Genomic DNA, 22541 nt, shown 5'->3' on the forward strand with positions numbered 1-22541 from the left:
ATTTCATATTTTATTAAGAGATGCACAAACCTCTGTAGAGATGCGTCTGTGACAGTGGTTCCTCATGCGAACTCTGACTGGTGACTGGACTTCATCAGACGATGTCCCAGATGCTTGATCACTCTCCCCATCAGAGCCCATTTTCACATTCTCATGGACAATACCTAGAAGCATAAAATCACTGGCTTCAGATACACTGATGACTTTTAACAGATAACACTTTATGAAGATGCAGCGCAATGCAATGTTGGTGGAAATAAAATTGAGATGAAAAGTATCCAGAAGGCAAAGATTTAGAGATGTATTAGTTATTTTTAATAATTTTTATTGAAGAGTTATGAAGAGTTCTGTACCACAAAGGCACAGCCTAAAATGGCAACAGTGGGTTCAAGGAGTCAACCTTCAGAATGAAATTTCTCAAATATAGGAAGAAATCCACGTGAACATGTATTGAACAGTCATACTTCATGCAGAAAGTACCCTAAGCACAAGTCAAATCATAGTACAGGTACTGTGAGACAGCAAACACTGCCACGTCAACTGCAATTGAATCAAATTATATTTAAAGCTGCATTAAGCCACTGTTGCCTTGAAAATCTGTGCGAGTACTAAAAATGAGTGCCCTATGATTTAATTTTACTTGATGCTATTTACGTGATTTTTTGTAGCCTGCCATCTCACCACAGCTTTTATGAGAAAACTCAGACTACACTTAGGCCTAAGAAAAGAAATGTGAGACTACAAACAGGATAATCTGATTTCTAGCCAAAAGTTTAAGGTCGATACTGCAGCAGTGTGCTGGATCATCTGATCGTAGAAGCTCACTAAGTATCCCACCTTCTCATTTAGACAAAAGCACATTACTATGTCATATAATGTAACCTTCTTCTCTGAAACTGGCCTTCCCAAATATCAAAACGTGGATTGTTCTAAAAGGCTGTGAATAAACCAAGACCCAAGAACAATATTTAGGAGGCTAGAATGCTTATTAAAAATAAGTAAGTAAGCTGATTATTTGCAAAGAAAAATAAAAAAATAATTCAACAATGTTCTAGACTACAGTTGTGATTGTGTTATAAACAGTAAGAAACATTGACAAAGCCAGAGAGTCCTTTTTAAGCAGTCTGTTAAGGTGAGTAATAGGAATGAAAGGACATAATACTGATTCCAGTTAGAGGTATTTATAAACAAAAAATGTTTCTGTTTTCAAATCATAATAATAAAATGTAATAATGTTGTAACAATCTAGACATACAAAATACATCAATTTGAGATTCTTAGTGCCAAGGATGCTTTCTAGATCACTCTAATTTGGTTTGTGGCTCCAACAACACTTTAAGAACTGACACCTCACTAGCTGAAAATGGAAACACATCGCACATTGCACAGCTGAAGAATAAAAAGCATCCAGATTGGACAGCCACATGAATAAGCATCATCATGCTTGTCACCAGGACTGGTAGATTTTTCCAAGAGGACCCAAATTCTCAGCGATTAAAGATGTACACATACAGATTAACAAATAAGGGGTTTATGTAAGAAAAATGTAATTCTATCAAATAAACATCCATAGGGTACTTTTATATATTTTTAAGCCAAGGCTGAAAAAAAAAAACAATATACAGAAGACAAATAACCAAAACATACACCATGCCAAATCCAGAGCATACAAACAGCTACTGGCCATGACAGCAATAGGTTTATGTTTTTTTACGTACATGAAGTGCATACTGGAATTTCCAATAAACTCAGAATCACTTCTTGAAATGTCCAGCTCTAGTGCTTAGACATAATTACCAGTCTATAAACCTTGAGTAGATTGCTGAGAGGAAGAAAGCAATATAGAATGGTGGGGAGAAAAGCATTCAAACTTAATAAAACTGAAAATGATGTTTGAAACTCACTATTCTAACACAAGCTTGAAAAGAGAAAGACGAAAAACTGTGTGAACCTCCTTTGGCTCAGGAAACATGTATATCCCCCCCACACTCTAAATGACCTTCGTCACTGACCTCTTCCAAACTCACCGATCCGGTGGCCTGCCGGCCTGCAAGAGTCTAAAATCTTCAGCATTCTGAAAGGGGAAAGACGTTGCTGGGGCTCCTTGCCCGCATCTGCCATTGTGCTGCCAAAGGGTGGGGAAGAAATGGGGGGGTCAATCCCTGGGAGCAGCTTTCTGGGGTAGACCCCCCCCCCCAAATATCCAGAAAAGGCTACCAAACTCAACGCAGATACAGCACCACCTAATCCAAATACTCAGGCCTCAGAAGAGTGTTTTGTGACATAGTACAGTCTTGCAGAGCTGTATCATCCTCAGAAAAAATACAGTCAAGACACTGGCAGAAGATTTCTATGGTTTTCTTCTTAGACCTTATTTTCCAGTTATCTTTTCTTAAATGACAAAAATTGCAGGAGGCTTGTACACCCAGTCTGCTTGCTCTTACTCTCTCTTCAGAATATTAAAGAATGATGAGAATCGAGAAGCACAAAAGCCTCTGGCAAAGCTTGCTGTGTCCTTTTCTGTGTTATTCAGAGTTTGCAGTTCTCCTCGTTGGGCATTGTGTACATCTCCCTTGCTGCACTCTTGTCAGCGTGTGCTGATCTCTCTCTCTCTCTCTCTCTCTCTCTCCCTCCCTCTCTCGCTCTACCCTCCCTCTCTTTTGTCTATGCCGCCTGTACGCTTATGAAAATACCAGCAGTGATCGCTCTCTCCACCAGCCGCCTCAGGATAAATAATAAAAATACAGACCCTCTACTGCCCCGCCCACTAGCTTCTCTCCTCACATCTTCTTATGTTGTTGGCAGAAAAGATGGCCAGGGCTAATCTGTGAGCTCTGTACACTTTCCTGCACCATAACCAGTGAGCCAGCGTTGTACTTTTGTGAAATGGTGCTTAGTAGTTTTTGATCTGAATGTGAATTACTCCCTTGGGGGAACAGAACCAAAACCAGAGCTTATTAGCAAAGCAAGAGCAGTCAGCTGACCTGTTAACCCTATCCAAACCTACTCAATATTAAAGAGAATACTTGAGTTGAAAGATCCAATCAGACACGCCTTAGAAAATTCAGAACCTATTTACAGGCTTTATCCAACACTTGGGTATGTCCCAATATTCAATAAAACTTTTCAGTTAAATTTATTCTTATATAAAAGCACCCCTTTTCAAATGGACATCTTTTATACAGTACAGTTTGGTCATATTCTTAACAAGTCAATTCAAATCTTTTTAAGAAAACTGTACAAGCTTAACAGCCACACAGCACAATGATTGCTTCAGACCTGTCTTCCAGGTCAATTTAGTGTGACTTAGGATCCATGCACTTACAGACACAAATTTCATTATCAACATTTTAATTTTTCTCTGGGTAATCTGAACACAGCATTAATTTTTCTGCATGTAAAATTCGATCCAATAACATGAAAAAAATGTGAATACAAAGGTGTACAAAAATGTGAGGATACAATCGCAGAATAGTTTATTTTATGGAAGACACAAATACAAAGGAATAAGAGAGAACACTGAACAAAAAATAATAAATATTGTGCCAGTCTTGAAATTCACATATAAGCATTTGATTTTATGACTATAGAGATGTCAGGCAATGATAAAGTATGCAGGCGGGAAAGGAAAGCTTGACCCAGAGGCCACTCGACGACCCCCAGGAGGCCACAAAAATCAGTCGAAAGCTGTATTTGGTTTCTCAGACACACACAGTGACTGCTCAGCTCCAGGGCTTTACATTAAATGCATCATGCTCTATTGTGCAAGATAATGAAAGAGGTAAAAAATTACATATATATTCATAAATATGAGCTTCCTCACTCATTAAGAGAAAAAAATCAAAATTAAGGAACAGATTCTCAAATCATAGCCTGAGGAAGGTTGCGGTAGGGCTTAGTCCAGCAGGGGAATTAATGTTTAAATGTTTCCAACTATTTAAGATAGACACTACTATTTAATACCATAGCTGCAATAACAAATTTAATTAATCTGCTGCTGCTGGAGTATGTGAATTTCCCCTTGGGATTAATATAGTATCTATCTATCTAATCATTTTATTAGATTTGATGTTTGTTGCTAGGGGTGCTCTATTAGATAAATGGGCATCTTTGGGAGGCATCAGTGAAAGATATATTTTCTAGATACATGCCAGTGTAAACAGGGTGCATTGAGTAAAAATGACTGCAAGCAGAAAATTGAAAAGCAAGGCCTGATTCCCTCGAATATTTCCTCTGTTTTTAAAATAAACTTTTCCCACCATTGTTACAAAAATATTAAAGGGAAGAAAAGAGCAGTCTCAAAATACGGTGCGTGACATGAACATATAGGATCTATTGATAATAAATGCTAAAACTGCTAGGCCACTTGTAAATTTATGTCATTATGTCCTTTGTTACATAGGGTCGCAAAAAGAGCTTAGCCTAGTGACTTTAAGATTGTCCAGTGCTCTTACATTGTTCTGCTCACTGACATGAAATGTCTCTGCTTATCACTCGATTCCATTTAGGAGTAAAATTCTTGCCTTGCTATTTTTAGACAAACAGACAGCAATTTGTTTTCTTTTTAAAAATATATAATTTTACACAGTCTAGAGTAAATACTATTATGTGGAAAAAAATAAATCAGAAACAATCTTCTAATAGCCACACACGTTTATATAATACCCTACAACTGTTTTATAGCCAGAGGACAGTATCTTGGGGTCAGTGCCTAGTTATAGTACATTCTTGTTTAACATGGCTGTGCTCTCACTAGCTTCTTGTAAGAGAAGCTTACACTTTCCTGTGCACTATAAATTATGACAAGAGTATATACAGTACAAGTATTTGTATGTTAATGCTATGTGATAGACAGAATCTGAACATCTATCTTGGCCTGCACAGTACATTTTTATACAGCAGAGAAGGCTTTTAGTATAGTACAGTATTTGGCTTTTAAGAGAAGTATCACCACAGCAATAGTGACAGAAAACCATTCATACTCCATTGCTCATCACTAAGCTCTCAATAACAAATTCTGAAGGAAGTATAATCATTATCTGAGAGGGTGGGGAACAACAAACTTCACCTCCTTCTGCCTGAAACAGGAGTGACAAGGGTGAGAAGAATGTGGGTAACCAGAACCAGATCAATGACTTAGCTTTGTCTTAGTGTCTACTCACTTAAAAATAGTCAAATGACCTTCATTAATAGGAAGGCAGCACTCCCCCAGATCACAAGGACAAATCAAGTTATTTCACTGCTATGTCTTTCTGTTGCTTTAATTCTCAATGTATGAGACTAGCTCTGGGATGATGTGTGCTGGAACCCATTTTAAAAGGGAGAAGGTATGAGAGAAATGAGGTTTGTGAAAACTGAGAGAAGACACAAACTGGATTTTGACACATCCACAATTTAATTTTCTTTCTCCTCATTTTATGACTTTATATACATTTTCAATTTGATAACACCCTACTCTAATAAAATATGAGAACATTTAGAAATGAGGTACTACCTGAGTTGCTTGCTCAGTCTTTTGTAGTGAAAACATACAAATTTAAAGAGCAAAAAAAAAAAAAAAGAAAAATCACTTCAGTATAAAAGTGAATTAAATAACCTTAAATTCTCAATTTCTCATTTTTGCTGCACTATAATAACTTCAAAAACTACAGTCGACTGAATATTTGCTTTTTGTCATTTTTCAGTAGAATACTTCATAACTGAGCAAATCAATACCTACACTGCTACAGCATATTATAATTTAGAATATTTACTCTGTGCATCTTAGCTTACTGTATTTTATATCGTATTTGCACTTTGTGTTACAGTTATATTGATCTGATGGTCTTAACTCATTTATGGATTATCTACATTATTTCCTATTAGAACTGTTAAAGATTCCATATACATGCAGACCAATTCTTTGCTAGGTTGTACATGTAAAATGGATTTTAAACTCAATGTGCATTTTTCAGTTAAATATTGTTTCTGAAACAATAATTCTCTTTCAAGTAGACCTTAAGCTAAAGAAGATGAAGTTATGTATAATAGTTTAAAATGGCATAAATACTAAACAGAAAAACAGAGTCTTATAGGACAAAAGAAACCTACCAAATAGCAAAATAAACACAGACCCTCAATTTATCATAAACACACCCCCTCTCAAACTGCCTGTCAGCTCTGCTCCCATTGTAATGGACTACTTTATCAAAGACGGAGACGCAGCTGTTCTGTCCCAAAACAATAATTAGCTGCATTAGCAAAGGAAAGTAAACTGTGCAGAAGCCAGGACAACAGTTTAAATAACCACTCATCCAACTTCCAGTCAATGAGCAACGTCAAGGACATAAAGGCACTGAAGCAAATGTGTCAACTGCGTTTAAAATCATTGGAGCTTTTTTCTTTTTTTTATGATGTATTATATTAGAAAGACATAAAATGCACTGTCTTAAAGACTGCAGCCCAAGAAAGCAGCAGTTACATATATATAACAAATTAATGGGTCAAAGTGGGATATCTGGGGAAGCAAGTCAAAATGGAAAGCCACAACAAAAACTGTAAGTCTCCCTGATTAATGCAAGGGACCAGAATAATACAAATAAAAAACTACTGTATCATTTTTGAAATTTGAAATGGTTTTTACTTGGAAAATAAAATTCTAATAAAAATGATTCAGAAAATAGGATGACTAGGACTACTTTTGTTGTGAAAACTCTACAAAATACAAACAGGCTGAATAATATCTTGAAATATGCACGGGTTTCTCTCTTGGTTTGTTTTATATGCCTTTTACATTCCAAGGGCAAAATAAGAACTACCATTCTAGGCATAGCTTGCAGTTATTATAAGCATTAACAAACAAGGGTAAGAGAATGTTAAAATTGTTGTTTTTATTTTGTTTCTTATTGTAAGAGCCATTTGCTAGTTACTTAAGTTATATAAACGTTTTCCTAAATATTAGTGCATAATCTATTGGAGGTTCCTATAACCCCCATAAGTTGAATTGAATTGGTATATTCTAACTATTTCTAGCCTCTCTGACTAAACATTATTTTCAGTTAGTGATCAACCTTGCCATGTGTAAGGTATAGAGAGCACAAGGTTTTAAATCGTATCTTGCGTGTTTTGTGTGCCAAGTAACATGAAAGACAAAATACTCAACTGAATGTGCTGCGTGGTACGTTTAAAGCGTACAGAAGAAGTAAAGAAACTAAAGTTTTACAAGAAAAGTTTTCTGATTTTTTGCTTTTTATTCTACATGTGTAATAACCTTTTTTCTTTATTCTTGTGTGGATTATTTGCTTTGAATTTTCACTAAATATTTTAAAACAAACTTTTGGACTGAGACACTTCTTTCGGCATGCATTTTACCTGTGCTAGAACTTGCCTTACACTCTTGTGTCTACAGTTATGACTGTTACTAAATCTTGAGTTGAACTTGAACCTGATGTTCTGGACATAATGATGTCCATATCATAACATTTACTGATAATTATAGTACTAATGTCTTGCTGCTGGTAACCTGTCCATTATTCACAATTATCAATCAAATAGATGGAAAAATGACCGTTTAGGAATAAACAGCTGCCTAATACAATCCCATGCCACTTGCACATTCATCAACAAAGGTTTAGGTCCTCTCATATTTTAGAGCCACTCCTTAGATCCTGTGGGCCAGTATAAATACATCTTATGATGAGTTAAGATACACAAAGTCATTGTCACAACGGCAGGGACAAACCTTTGTGAAGGGAAAAAAGAATCAATGGGTTTTCCTCTTTTTCCTACCAGTCACATTATTATTTTTTATCAATCTCAGTAATGCAATAAACACATGACAAAAATGAACATAATAGTTATTTAACAAAAAAGGATACTCCCATACTGAAAAAAGACACACACCTGATGAGGATACTCAGCCAAAAAATTGAGACTCTAACCTTTGATGCAAATGATGAAGGGTACACAGCCAAACTGTTGTGCCTCTGAACGTTTTTTCATCTTCAAAATAAGCTTTATGTTTTTCCTTTTGCTGATGCATGCTGACCCAGGACTTCAATAGCTCCTTCCTATTTGTTTTGCTAATAATGACATGATGATAAGTCTCTATATCCATCCATCCATTATCCAACCCGCTATATCCTAACTACAGGGTCACGGGGGTCTGCTGGAGCCAATCCCAGCTAACACAGGGCGCAAGGCAGGAAACAAACCCCGGGCACGGCGCCAGCCCACCGCAAAGTCTCCATATCGATAAAATTATTTATGTTGTTTGCACATGAAAAAGCCAAAGTTGTACAAATGCATGCATGCACATTCCTCTGCCATATGTCATTGTCAAACCTTTCTTGAAGCTGCTCAGATTTTTTTTTTTATTAATATCTGAGATACTACTCTCAGCTCATAGTTAAAATCATTAGAAATATCTAACAAAAAAAGGTGCAAGAGCCTTTTCAGCATTAATGTCAAATGGGTTGCTACACCAGTCTGTTCCTATAATAAGAACCCACCAGTATTGTACAGGAAATGCAAGGACTACTTACATAACAAACCCAAAATCTGCTTCTTTGTCGTAACTTGACAAAAACTAAATAGGCTATAACTTTAGGTATCTTATGCGATATTTAGATGGTCTTTTCATAAAAACACAATTAGGGCATTTGTATTTACAAGAACACTTAAGAGATGCTTAATTTTTATTAGCCGAGTATACATGGGTATCTTGTTAAAAAATTTAAACTGAAGAGCTTTTAGATTTGCAACTGATAAAAAGAAATGCTGTAGAAAGTGTTCCAGTTGATGTGAAAAAGCCAGTGGAATGTTCTAAACTTATTCTCACTGGTTTTAATCTTCAGCTAGATGTCTAGAATTCAAAATAGTCTTTAGAGTTAATCATAATTTCTGTCAGCCCAAATCAGGTCTTAATTAATAACAGAAAATTTAATGAGTGAGATCATTACTGTATGTACACTGACTAAACATATTTTATGACAGCTGAAAGTATTGGTCAGTATACTTAAGGAGAAAAAATTCATTTAGTTTCTAAAATCACCTTTGTGGCTGAAAACTAGGGAACAACTACTGCTACTGTCCTTACTCCTCCTCCTAATGTGTTTCAGTTTTCAGTGTTTCTTTATTACGTTTTTTGTTCTTTAATGGGTGACAATAAATGATATAAATGATCATTATCCATACTGCTCAATTTATAGTACAACAACATAGAGAACTGGTAAGTACATACATAAAAAAGATAAATGATCTGAAGTCGGCAAGAAATAACTATCATCATCATTATCCTTTTTGTTGTGCTTTTCCTGATGAGGGTCACAGAAACAAGACCCTGACATACAAGTAAGCGCAGCAACCCTGGGTGGACAGAAACGTCGTTTTAGACATGCATAGGTATTCTATCAATTACTACTCTTACCTTGTGACCACTGGTGAAGACATGGATGCAGACTGATCAGTAAATAAACAGCTGTGCCACCACCATAGTCCTTAACAACATTCATACAAATACTGTTGCTGCACTGATTCTATATCACCTTTATCTATATTCAATAAACAAGACCCATAGGTACCTGAATTGAACAAGCTTCTCTTTCCTGGGAGAAGACCATAGCCTCAGATTTCGAGACACTAATTCCCATTTCAACCTCTCTCATCACACTCATCTCTTATCACACATGCAGTGGAGATCACAGTTTAAGAAGGCCAAGTAAATAACATCATCTATGAACATCAGAGATGCATTCCTTGGGTTCTTAAACAGGGTGCCCTCTAAACCTCAACTAAATCATAAAATCATGTCCATAAAAATCACAAAAGGGAGTGAAGACCAGATGTCCACTGCCTACATTCAACCAAGAGTCCAGAATATGCAGCTTCAGATCAGATGATACAAACTTGATCACTAACCTTTGGTGTACAGGGACTTTGAGCAACCTTATTTTTTTAATGCTACATTTGTTATGAAAAAATCCATGACTAGCACAAAAATCAAGTAGCAATTCACCATCCACAGGCGTGGCGGGAGTGGATCCTGGCAACCCTGTTCTAGACAACGTTCTCTTAGAGAAAATTAGAATATTCATGGGGATCAGCTCTCGATTGTTTTTTGTGTAGCCCTTCCCATCAGACCGATTTGCCTTAGATATTCACTATCAGGAACATCTATCTCCGGACAACATGGATTTACAGATGTGTAACACCCATCTCCAGGCCATGGACCCAAATCTTAGTAGTGGAGATATAAACATAAAAAATGGCAGAAAAAAAAAAAAGATTTACCATACAAAGTGCTTCCTCCGCCCATGTTACCTATGTAGGAACATGTCTTTTATGCTATTTGGATGATGTCAGAATAGAGACAAGGTCTCAAATAAATCAACTAAAAATGGTAAAATATTTAATAAATGAATAAGGTAATGTGTCAAAAATGACTGAGTTAAACTAGCATTAGACAATGGAAACGGTCACAAATAAATCAATGGGTAAAAACATTAATGAAATCTATTTGATAATGTATCTATTTGATACAATTAATATGACAGCACATACAGTGGGTATGGAAAGTATTCAGACCCCCTTCAATTTTTCACTCTTTGTTATATTGCAGCCATTTGCTAAAATCATTTAAATTAATTTTTTTCCTCTTTAATGTACACACAGCACACCATATTGACAGACAAAAAAAAGAATTTTTTAAATTGTTGCAGATTTATTAAAAAAGAAAAACTGAAATATCACATGGTCCTAAGTATTCAGACCCTTTGCTCAGTATTTAGTAGAAGCACCCTTTTGAGCTAATACAGCCATGAGTCTTCTTGGGAAAGATGCAACAAGTTTTTCACACCTGGATTTCTCCACACATACCGCTTAGAATTAAGGCCAAAAAGTTCTATCTTGATCTCATCAGACCAGAGAATCTTATTTCTCACCATCTCAGAGTCCTTCAGGGGCCTTTTAGCAAACTCCATGCGGGCTGTCATGTGTCTTGCCTCTCCTCAGTGTGTGGAGACAACCAGGCACTGCTCATCACTTGTCCAATACAGACTCCACAGTGAAGCATGGCGGTGGCAGCATCATGCTGTGGGGGTGTTTTTCAGCTGCAGGGACAGGACGACTGGTTGCAATCGAGGGAAAGATGAATGCGGCCAAGTACAGGGATATGCTGGACAAAAACCTTCTCCAGAGTGCTAAAGACCTCAGACTGGGCCAAAGGTTTACCTTCCAACAAGACAATGACACTAAGCACACAGCTAAAATAACAAAGGAGTGGCTTCACAACAACTCTGTGACTGTTAATGAATGGCCCAGCCAGAGCCCTGACTTAAACCCATTTGAGCATCTCTGGAGAGACCTAAAAATGGCTGTCCACTAACGTTTACCATCCAACCTGACAGAACTGGAGAGGATCTGCAAGGAGGAATGACAGAGGATCCCCAAATCCAGGTGTGAAAAACTTGTTGCATCTTTCCCAGGAAGACTCATGACTGTATTAGCTCAAAAGGGTGCTTCTACTAAATACTGAGCAAAGGGTCTGAATACTTAGGACCATGTGATATTTCAGTTTTTCTTTTTTAATAAATCTGCAACAATTTCAAAAATTCTTTTTTTTGTCTGTCAATATGGGGTGCTGTGTGTACATTAATGAGGAAAAAAATTAATTTAAATGATTTTAGCAAATAGCTGCAATATAACAAAGAGTGAAAAATTGAAGGGGGTCTGAATACTTTCCGTACCCACTGTACGTTCAAGTTGGCTTTATATTGCCAAACAATATTAATGTGCCTTTAAGATCATACTTGCCCTACATCATCATCATATTTGCACTAAGAAATGGCATAAGGTTCTGACCCACGTCAACACAGACCGTTATCCAGTGAGGATTATTATTCTTGCCACTTTAAAATAATTTCCTGCTTTATCCCATTATGAATGAGGGCTCATTATTGCTACAACAGAAAGGATGAGTCATGGTGTCCTTGACTTCAAGAAACCAATCAGTCTCTCTCTCTTTTTAATTCTGATACAGGAATGCTTAGAAGGGTAAGATGTAGTAGGCTGTGTGTCATTACTCCTGAAGCACATAAATAAACCCATTACTGCAAAGGCGAATTACTGCCTTTAATAAATTTGTCAAAGTGACATTTTACTTGCATTTTATTTTAAGGCTGAGCCTAATCTTTGCAGTAAAGTAATTCAATTACTCCATATTAGGCAATTATATGCATCGCTTAAGTAATGTTGTAGTCAGACACACATTCAGGTTCTGGGGGGTTGGGGGGCTTTAACCTGAGGTCAACATTAGTTAAAATCATTTGTGTTACAACTATCTACACAGCATTCTAAAGGAAATAATGGTATGTAATGTGATTCAGCTAGACAGTAAATCTGAGGGCTATAAGAAGGATGAGTCTTAGCCTGAAGCTACTTGACAAACAAGGGTAGTAAACAAACAGTACTTTAACAATCTTACGACTTAACTCTACATATACAAACAAAGAAAACCTTAGAAAGCAGAAGCATAACTATGTTTGTATGCAGTTAAAAAGACCCTATATTGCCAACTACCTCATTACATAAGCTCCACATTCTATGGATTTTTTCATAGTTAGGACAGCAAGGAACTCAGTAAAAGACCAAATTAGTGTAAATGAAGAGATGAAGCTTGGACAATGAGGCACAAGAATCTATTTGTGCCATTATAGGTGAACGATGAATTTGGAACAGTGTCTCATGACACCACTTAACAAGAGACATGGAAACACTTAAGACACAAAGATTCACCCAGAGAGCTTGTCCTTTCCAGTGAGAGGTAGGGGCGCTCCCCAATTCTGCCTGATCCAGGGTCCCTGCGGAGAGCAGCCCGCCCCAGTGAGCCAGCATACTGGCGCAAGAAGGAGGGAGCACTGTGAGAAGCTCCAGGACGTGGTGGCTGAACCATTGGCTCTGAAGGTAAGAGAGACAGAAGAGAAGTAAAAACTGAAAATACAGCAAGAAAGAAAAAAGAAAAGAAAAAAGAAACATTAAAACCATACTGTATAGTGTAGGAACAGGAAATATTATAAGTAAGAGAGTCCAATATTCACAAGTGCCAGAGGGAAACAGAACTCGGACTAATTTAAAACAAGGCTTCTGAAAAGATTCCAAATAACCAACAGAAAAAATCACTGCTCATTTCCCTAAATTGACCACAAGTCACTTTAATATATTTTTCACCATTAGCACTGACCAAAATCGTTGAATCTTTTAAAGATTAAGTTCAAGAGACAAACAGAAGCAAGTCAAATCTGATTTTTCCTTTCATTTTGTGGCTAGTTAGCAACCATCTCTAGAAGCCAGTTTACAGAAAGGGACAACTGTGCTTTACTTCTAGTGACAGGAAATAAAAATATGCAGCAGGATTTAAGGAGACTACAAAGTAAAGTTAACCTGAGAATGAATGAAATTACTTAATTACATCAGAATCCACTTTTTTTTTATTACAACGGGACTAAATGAAGGTCCAGATTAGAGAAATGTTGGACTATTCAGAAAACTAAAAAGAAAAACAAAAGATGAAGACTCTATAAAATCAGTTTTCTATTAGTACAACTGAAACACCAACATGAATATAATCTATAACATGCCACAGACAATAACAGAATTTAATACTAAGGCAGGTGACTGAAAATTAGTTCACTCTCTACCAAGAATTACTATGCAATCCTCTGTGATTCTCTGAGCATTGCAACTGTAGAAGTACAGAAAAATTGCAAATAACACTGGAATGATGTTCTCTATTAAATGAGGTAAAATAAAATAAAAGGTGCCTGTTTTCTTCATACCTTTATTTTAAATTTTACTAAAGTAGGTTTGTATTCAAATCACCTTGAGTGCAGATTAGTAAACCTTAAAATTTTCAAGCTCTAATACTTTAGGGCAGAGTGTGTGTTAAAACTGCTAAATTATCTGTAATAATATGATCATGTCTGACTTTAAAATAAAGTACTGTAATAAAAAAATAGTTATGATGTTCAGAATGTTGCCTTTAATTCTGCCTGGACATACAAAAATGACTGAAGTATATACAACACCACTGCTTTATCAGTACTATATTAATCACATCAGATAAAAGGCTAAATAAATTGACTTAAGGTTAGATTTCCAAGGTTATATTGCAGATCCATTTTAGAAAGCTGTGAATTAAAGGATTGTTGAAAAGTCCCAGTGGAAAAGGGTGAGGGTGGGCGAGCAGAAATTTAAATGGCATTTTTTCAAGATAACAACAGAAAACCACACAGAAAGAAAAGAAGGTCATCTTCAGCAGGTCTAGTTTGTCGCAGATGTTTACACAGGACACAGTTATTAGAGAGGCAGTTTTTCAGTGTAACTGGAAAATTACTAAAATAATGTGAATTTGCTCCATGAAATTGCAGAAAAATGAAAAATTTAAATGATCAGCAATAATATTTTAGTTCTCATTATATGGTAGTTACCATCATAAAGAAAGGGGTTGCCGTTTAGTTTATATAAGCCCAGAGAGACACCAGGTTTCTTGTTTTGACTTATCTTTTGAGCTTTGAGTTCTTTCTTGAGGTCTAAATGTATGTATTTTATCTTTAAAACGTTAACACAGTTTCAACTATGGAGTTCTTCTGGAAGTAGAAATACATCTAGAAATGTACAGGCTACCTCATCGGTTACAATGTGTAGGTTTTTACATCCAATGAGAAATTTGGTAACAGATGTGAATTTTTGTATTCATTGTTGTCCCAGAAAAACAAAAATCCATGAATATGAATCCCTAGAAAATCTCTGCATCTGCCAAGTACTATAAACAACAAATAACAGATGAGGCATTTTATTGGATGAGCAGAACAGCACTTACCTTTTGTTTTTCTCTGCTTCTCTCCATCTCTTGCTGTCACGTATAAAAGTACCCCATTTTAGGACTCTCTGGCTGTCTTTCTCTCCCTAATGCCGTTCATGCAACCTCTGTCTTCCCCCACTGACGACAGTAATGCTGTAATCACGTTTCCAACATGCCTCATCCTGGTCTCTCACTTTTATGTTATAATTAGTACATTTCAATTTAGACTTGATGCCTCTAAGACTATTATACTAGTCACTCTTCATTATGAGAACCTAAGGTACCATACATATTTTGCCTCCTGCCTTAAATATATGGTTACTGTCTTTTGTTTTGATGCTCTTTCACAAAATAACAGGAGTGCTTTGGAAATGGAGCAGCGGTGCTGTAATGTACAACACTTACAAAGCTAAATACATCAATTGGAATAGAAAGAAAGTGGTTCTTACCATTATCCCGGGAGGTACTTGGCTCATCTAGAGCAATCTGTTCAGCTAGCTCAGACAGAGAGTCGTCAACTGGCCGGGCACTGCGCAAGGACATGGACAGCCGCCGCTTAATTATTTTCATTCTATCCATTCAGCCAGACCTTCAGGGAGGAAAAGTGCCTGCTGTAAGTGAATAAACAAAGAACAAGAGTAAAGAAATAAAGTAAAACTGAATTGTTGCTTAAAGAAATAACATAATATAGGTTAAGACTGTGAGATTAACATATGATGATCATCTTTTCTACACCCAAAAACTGTCCATGAATATGTATGTGCAAGTTCACAGACAGCCTGAAGTCAACAAGTGCAGAACCCACAACTACAAGTAATCTGAACCAACAAAACACTAAAACAAAAGTACACAAGGACAAATGTGTTCGGCTAGTGTGTTGCCTTTTCTATCTCCAACAGTTGCTCTATTAAAAAGTGCAGTAACCAAATTTATCGGACACCAAAAAAAACAACAAACATGTTCTCCTGCTTGTTTAAAAGTTAATTTGCTTTACATTTTGTGCCTTGAGATGGTATGCTCACTAATTTTGTACAGCTTCTGAAGACTTTCTCTCCAGAGTAACAAGTGTCCAAACAGGAGGCCACAATAAACTTATTGATCCAGTACACACAATGAAGCTCTTCTGGTATACTAGAAATTAGTGGAAAACTTAAATTACAAAATGAAACTTGTCCATTCGTAAAACTAGGTAGACTTTATTATCATAGATTGATATTTTTTTGCAGCAGGAAAGTACAAAAACAAAAGTCATTGTTACAGAGATCCAATAGATAAACAAAGATACAACATTTGACAATCTATGTTATTATAAAAACACACCCTCAAGATCAATACAAAGAAGAATAATTGCTTCCAACAATACACAAAATAATAATGCAGAATTTAATACTCAGCAGCATCCCTACAAGTAACAGAATTTAAAATGCTGATGGCTCTAGGAATAAAAACGTTCTTAAATCTGTTACTCTTTACCTTTGGAAACCTAAATCTGCAGCCAAATGGCAACAGCTGGAACTGAGGATGGCTGCTGTCTGACAGAACTGAGCTGGCTTTCTTTCTAACCTTTTTGAAATACATTTTGAGTGATAGAGGTTTGCTGTGAATCAGTAACTGTACTGCAAATTTTAATAATGCTGTTAAGATGATTTATATTCTTATAGCAGAGAATGCCAAACCAACAGACAAAAGCAAATGTAACAATGGATTCAATAAAGGACTTATTAAAAAAAAGTGTCATTATGGTTTTGTCCACTTTAAAACAGTTGAGATTCCTAAGAAAGAAAAGTCATGACTGCCCTTTTTGTTTTTTTGTTTTAACAGATTAGCGCTCTACTGAGATTACAGTTAAGTTTGTTATCAAGGATTGTTCCAAGATATTGGTTTTGCTCTACCATCTCCACTGTCTCCCTTTTAATTAAAGTTGAGACAGTGGATCTGTCAGTGAAATCTACAACCATATCTTTTGTCTTAGAATTATTAAGTCATATATTAAAGCGATTACAACACTGTGCAAACTCATTGACAATAGGTCCATGGCTGAATTCCTTATCTTGTAAAAGATCCGTGATGACAGAGATGTCTGCAAATTTCAGGATATGTCTATCCTTCAGTCATTTGTATATAGGATAAACAAAAGAGGAGATAAACAACAACCTTGCGGAGTGCCAACAGATCTATTTAGGCTGTCAGAGAAACAGTCATTAACACTCACTATTGTGTTCTGTTTGTCAAAAAGTCTATAATCCACTTCACCAAGTTAGGGTCAAAGCCAAATTGATCAATTAGTTTCTCAACTAAAAGGTGGGGCTGGATTGTGTTAAAAGTGTTTCTATGGCATCCTCTACACGTCTCTTTTCTCTGTATGCAAACTGGTGAGGGTCCAGAAGGCCTGCGTTTTGTTAAGTAGTTGTCTCTTAATTAACTTCTGAAATGATATGTGAGCTTTCCCCTTTAATTGCCTAGAGTAACATGTGGTTCAGCCTAACTGGCTAGTGGATGGTGGCTTCAGCCACACAAGAATTTGCTTTGGATAAGGCAAGCAATATATGTATGGCTAAAGAGAGCAATTTGAAACAAAGATGTAGGGTATTGCCCTGTGTTTGTTCGGCAATTAATACCTACTATCAAATATATATGCATTCACAAGCATTTCCATGGAAAAAGATGAGACTCAAAGGGAACAGATTAACTTATTTGTTAAAAAACAGTTTATCTCTAAAATATGTAATGTATCTACATATAAGTATCCATTGTAATTTTGAATTATGACAAGAGATGGATTTTTGGCCATCCCAGCAAGCATATGGTGCAAGGAGGTATAAATCCTCTGATATGGCATTAGTCCCTCAAAGGGTGAACACACACATATACACTCACAGGGGCTAAGTTAAGAATCCCAGTTAACCTAACCTGAATGTCTTTGGACTGTGGAAGGAAACCCCACAGACGCAGAGAAAACATGCAAACTCCATGCAGGGAACACTTGAGACCTAAACCGGATTCTCCCTGCTGTGAGTGCTGAGCACTGTACATAGACATTGTGACACCATGGTGCCCTAAATAACACAAAGTAACAAATATCAATACACCCAACAATAAGCAGTAATACAAATGTTAATATGTTTAGTGGATTTTATCCCAGAAATAAGGCTAAAAACAGTATTAAGCTTCAGGACCTTAAGTGCAAATTAGAGAAGAATTTCAGTAGGACATGACAAATGAGATCTCAATATGTGTTCCAGTTCAGGGCTACCAGTTTAGTTGCTACTCTTTGCTGTCCATTTGTGCAGCAGCTACAGTCTTTCAAGGCCTCACATGATGTTCCTGTCTTGCTAGCACAAAATACATTACCGAGTGAAGGCTCCAACATTACCCTTACAACAGAGGAGTATTCATCATCAAGTCCTTCCATTAGAACCCTAAATACAAAAAGGACTGTTTCATTTACGTTAGGTAGAATGCCCAGAGGGGGCTGGACGGTCTCATGGTCTGGAACCCCTGCAGATTTTATATTTTCTCTCCAGCCGTCTGGAGTTTTTTTTTTTTTGTTTGTTTGTTTTTTCTGTCCTTCCTGACCATCGGACCTTACTTTTATTCTATATTAATTAATGTTGTCTTAATTTAATTCTTACTTTGTCTTTTCTTTATCATGTAAAGCACTTTGAGCTACATTATTTGTATTAAAATATGCTATATATATATGCTATATCTATACTAATAAAAGGCAAAGCCCTCACTCACTCACTCACTCACTCACTCACTCACTCACTGACTCATCACTAATTCTCCAACTTCCCGTGTGGGTGGAAGGCTGATATTTGGCAGGTTCATTCCTTACAGCTTCCTTACAAAAATTGGGCAGGTTTTATATCGAAATTCTACGCGTAATGGTCATAACTGGAAGCAGTTTTTCTCCATTTACTGTAATGGAGATGAGCTTCAACGCCGTGGGGGCGGAGTTTCGTGTGACTTCATCACGCCTCCCACGTAATCACGCAGTACATAGAAAACCAGGAAGACCTCAAAAAAGCGCTCAAGAAAACATGCATTATATAATTGAGAAGGCAGCGAAACAATAAGAAGCGAGCGAGTGACATATACAACCATATTCATGAGTTCTGCTACTTGAAACAAAGCACGATGTAAACCTACACTTTAAATTAAGTTCATAGACAGGCTGCCGCTGGCGTTTGTAATTTAGTGCCTGCCCATATAAGGCCGTCCGTCAGCGGCAATCCAATAGCAAACTGCCATGGGTAAATATTCACGGGTGAAGGACTGTGCTTATGGAGAGGAAGATGAGATGGTCAGGGTGGTGTTTGACACAAACTCAGCGAAACTGCGAGAGAAAGTTTTAAGTGCCAGGACTAAGGTAACATTAAATAAAGCTATGGACATAGCACGAGATGGCACCAGCACAGCTGGGAACCTTCGATGCAAGTACACCGAGTGGCTCACGTGAACTGACGCAGTGCACAGATAAAAGCAACAGTTCCAAAGAGCTGAACAAAACCGAATTACACAATTGAAAAGGCAGCAAAAATATGAAGCGTCTGATAAGCATATTCATAAATGCAGCTACTGTGGAAACAAAGCACACGGTGGAAAAAGTCAATGTCCGCTAAAGGAAGACAGTGTAAAAACCCGTGCATGCAGTGTGTCAGGTCTCGGATAAAGAAGACGACGAGCTGTTTATTGATGCAGTAAGAAACGAATCGATGAATGAAACCTGTCATCTTTACAACGATTGACAAACACGGAATGTAACTTGAACACAACACATCCTACAAATACGAACCTGATTGAAAGAAATAATGAAAGAAATCCTTGATGACAGCAACACTCAGTAACACTCACAAAACAAATACTGTATATTGACAATCATGTTACGTTATTTTTAAAATGTTCCCTTTTCTTTTTCTACCTTTTTTAACACACTACTTCTCCGCTGCGATCGCGGGTATATATATATGTATATATATATATATCCCGCTCTACATACTCGAATAATGGATACTTTATTCGCCATCAATGATTGTTTTGGTAAAGCCATACTCAGTGTATTCATTAGATGAACGGTAAAAAAGTAAGAGCGAGGAGGATGACTCATTGAGGCATGCAGGCTGTAGTCTTGCGTCAACTCTATCTGAATTGCGATCACATTTGAAAAAATATATCTTTTCAAGTTCTATATAGTCCATATGTGTCAAACTCAAGGGCGCGGGCCACATCCGCCCGGCGTAATTATATCCGCCCGAGATCATTTTATATACTGTATTATTGTTATTAAAGCCCGGGTATATGAAGCGCTGGTAACACAATAAACTACAGATCCCATAATGCAGCGCTTCGCGAAGCTAGAGTTATTGCGCACTGAGTTTGCACGGCGCTTTGGTGACTTTGAAGAACAAAAAAAGTCCGTCTACATGCGGCTCGAACCTTGTGCATGTTTGGTAGCACATATCTGTGTGAGAAGCTCTTCTCAGTGATAAAGACTAACAAAACAGCACACAGGAGTCGCCTCACTGATGAGCACCTGCAATCCATCCTGAGAATCTCCACAACACAGAACCTCACACCAAACAGAAACGAACTTGTGGCCAAAAAAGATGCCAGGCGTCCAGCTCTAAAATGACATATGAGCAAAGACAACTGAATGATTTGATTTGTTATTGCACGTAAGAGCGGGAGTCAACCGTTTTAACAAACAGCGTATTGCACTGATACGAAATAGCTGTGTGTGTATATATGTAGATATGTATGTATATGTATATATATGTTTATATATGTGTGTGTGTATGTATGTATATATATATATATATGTATTTGTGTGTATATATGTATATATGTATATATATGTGTGTATATATGTAGATATATATGTATGTATATATGTGTATATGTATAGATATGTATATATATATGTTTATGTGTGTGTGTGTAAATATATATATATATATATATATATGACAACAACACTCATCACTCACAACAGTGACAAAACAATTGCATTGACAATCAGGTTACGTTATTTTCAAAATGTTTCCTTTTCTTTTCATTGCTTCTTTAACACACTACTTCTCCGCTGCGAAGCGCGGGTATTTTGCTAGTATATATATAAATAAAATAAATGTTATTGTTGTTGTTGTTATTCAAGACTTTTGCTAAGGACCAAATTACAAATGATAGGGAGCCTGCTCCAGAGACCAGAAGCTAAATCCAAGCTGAACAGATTCAGAATTTTTCTAGTGCTTGCTCTCAACAATACAAGAGGCAGGGGACTTTATCATAAATTCCACTTTTAATTTATAACTGGTGCTCAGGTTTATCCATCAAGGCTTGCAATGGAGAGTTATGGTTATATTGTTTGCTGACCAGTTAAACAGTTCATGTTCATCTTCATGTGACGAATACTGTGACTTCTAAAACCAATAAATAGGCTGAACCAGGGATGATTTAAGTGTTGTATTTTAAACAGTGTGAATACTTACATTATTAATCATTGTGTTTGTAATTAATGTATACCTCATTGCAGAGATCTGTTTTCACTTTGACATTAAAGGTTATTTTTCCTGCTGATCAATATCAAAAAAGCCAAATTGTATCCAATGAGCTTCATTGTTTTTTAACAATAAAATGTGCTAACTTCCAAGTGATGCAATACTTTTTATAAGCACTGTATATGTGATTATTGAAAAATTTGTAGTTGAATCATGCTTAATGCATATTGAACTAAAGTTTATTTTATAAACGCAGAATTCCATTCCTTGTTCCCCAACATATCCTAAGATTATTTATAGGTAAGTTCACTGAAAGTTTCTGATGTACTCTGGAGATGCTGGTGGAATCTTCCTCTACCGCTGGCACAGATAGAGGAAAAAGATGAGAGATGAGAGAAGCGGAGTAGGCTGTTTTTAACAAATTATTGAAAAAATGTGCCACTTGATGACTGAATTAGAACCTTAATGCTTCAAAAGATGCAAATACAATATCAAAATACAGATCACTAAATGCTACAATCACAGACTGAATAACTGATTACCTCGTACAAGAGCAACAGATAAAGAGTTTATCCGTCTTAAGACGTGTCCAACATTTAGTAGATCCAGTTTTTAGTAAATTGATGGTCTTTAGTATTGATTGGTGCACAAAGCAACCAAACTGATGTGGATTTGTGGACTTTTCACATTTTCTAACATTTTTTGAACAAATATGTGCTGCCCAATAATAGAGCAAAAATTAGGGTAATGCCAGATCTCTGTAGATTTAACTTTTTAATGTGTGGCAACATTGAGATGATGACGTTAGAATTCAGTCTAATTTCTTAAAAACAAATTTATTGATGCATATGGAGATGCTTTCAAACAAATATAGGAGCTATGGGAGGACATTCATTTTGACACTGCTAATTCTAAGTTCTAGCTAAAGTTTGATGAAGGGAGGATCACATCTTATTATCTTGTTTGACATTTTCTATTGTACTGCTGCCAAAAGTGTGTTTAAAAACTGATTAGAGACAAATTTATTTAGTCTGGTGCAACATGTCAGAGCATTCAGTGCAAAAAGTATACTTTTATTTAAATTAATTTTGAATCTGAAGACCTTAGAAATTCACCTAGTAGGCTTAATACTAATATTATACATGAATGTGGGTCTGACATATAATCAGCATATCATTAGCATAAAGATATATTCTTTTACAATC

The 22541-nt window shown here is 36.4% G+C and overlaps 1 protein-coding gene across 8 annotated transcripts in view; it reads right to left on the bottom strand.

Moving 5' to 3' along the window:
* The window catches only part of LOC120540427 (cyclin-dependent kinase 17-like), an 82521-nt gene that overhangs the window by 30865 nt on the left and 29115 nt on the right, over nt 1–22541 (bottom strand). For 4 of the 8 annotated variants that reach the window (XM_039771224.1, XM_039771221.1, XM_039771222.1 and 1 more), the window contains 3 exons: nt 15286–15447; nt 12772–12933; nt 31–164 (listed from right to left, as the gene is read on the bottom strand). In XM_039771224.1, the coding sequence (XP_039627158.1) occupies nt 31–164; nt 12772–12933; nt 15286–15415 (426 nt within the window). In that variant the 5' untranslated portion in view covers nt 15416–15447. Of the gene's footprint in view, nt 1–30; nt 165–2012; nt 2615–12771; nt 12934–15285; nt 15448–22541 lie in introns of those variants that run through there. The other 4 variants (XM_039771228.1, XM_039771225.1, XM_039771227.1 and 1 more) reach the window with 3 other exon arrangements.

Source organism: Polypterus senegalus, chromosome 12, assembly GCF_016835505.1.
Source record: "Polypterus senegalus isolate Bchr_013 chromosome 12, ASM1683550v1, whole genome shotgun sequence".
In the NCBI taxonomy this organism is placed as follows: Eukaryota; Metazoa; Chordata; class Cladistia; order Polypteriformes; family Polypteridae; genus Polypterus; species Polypterus senegalus.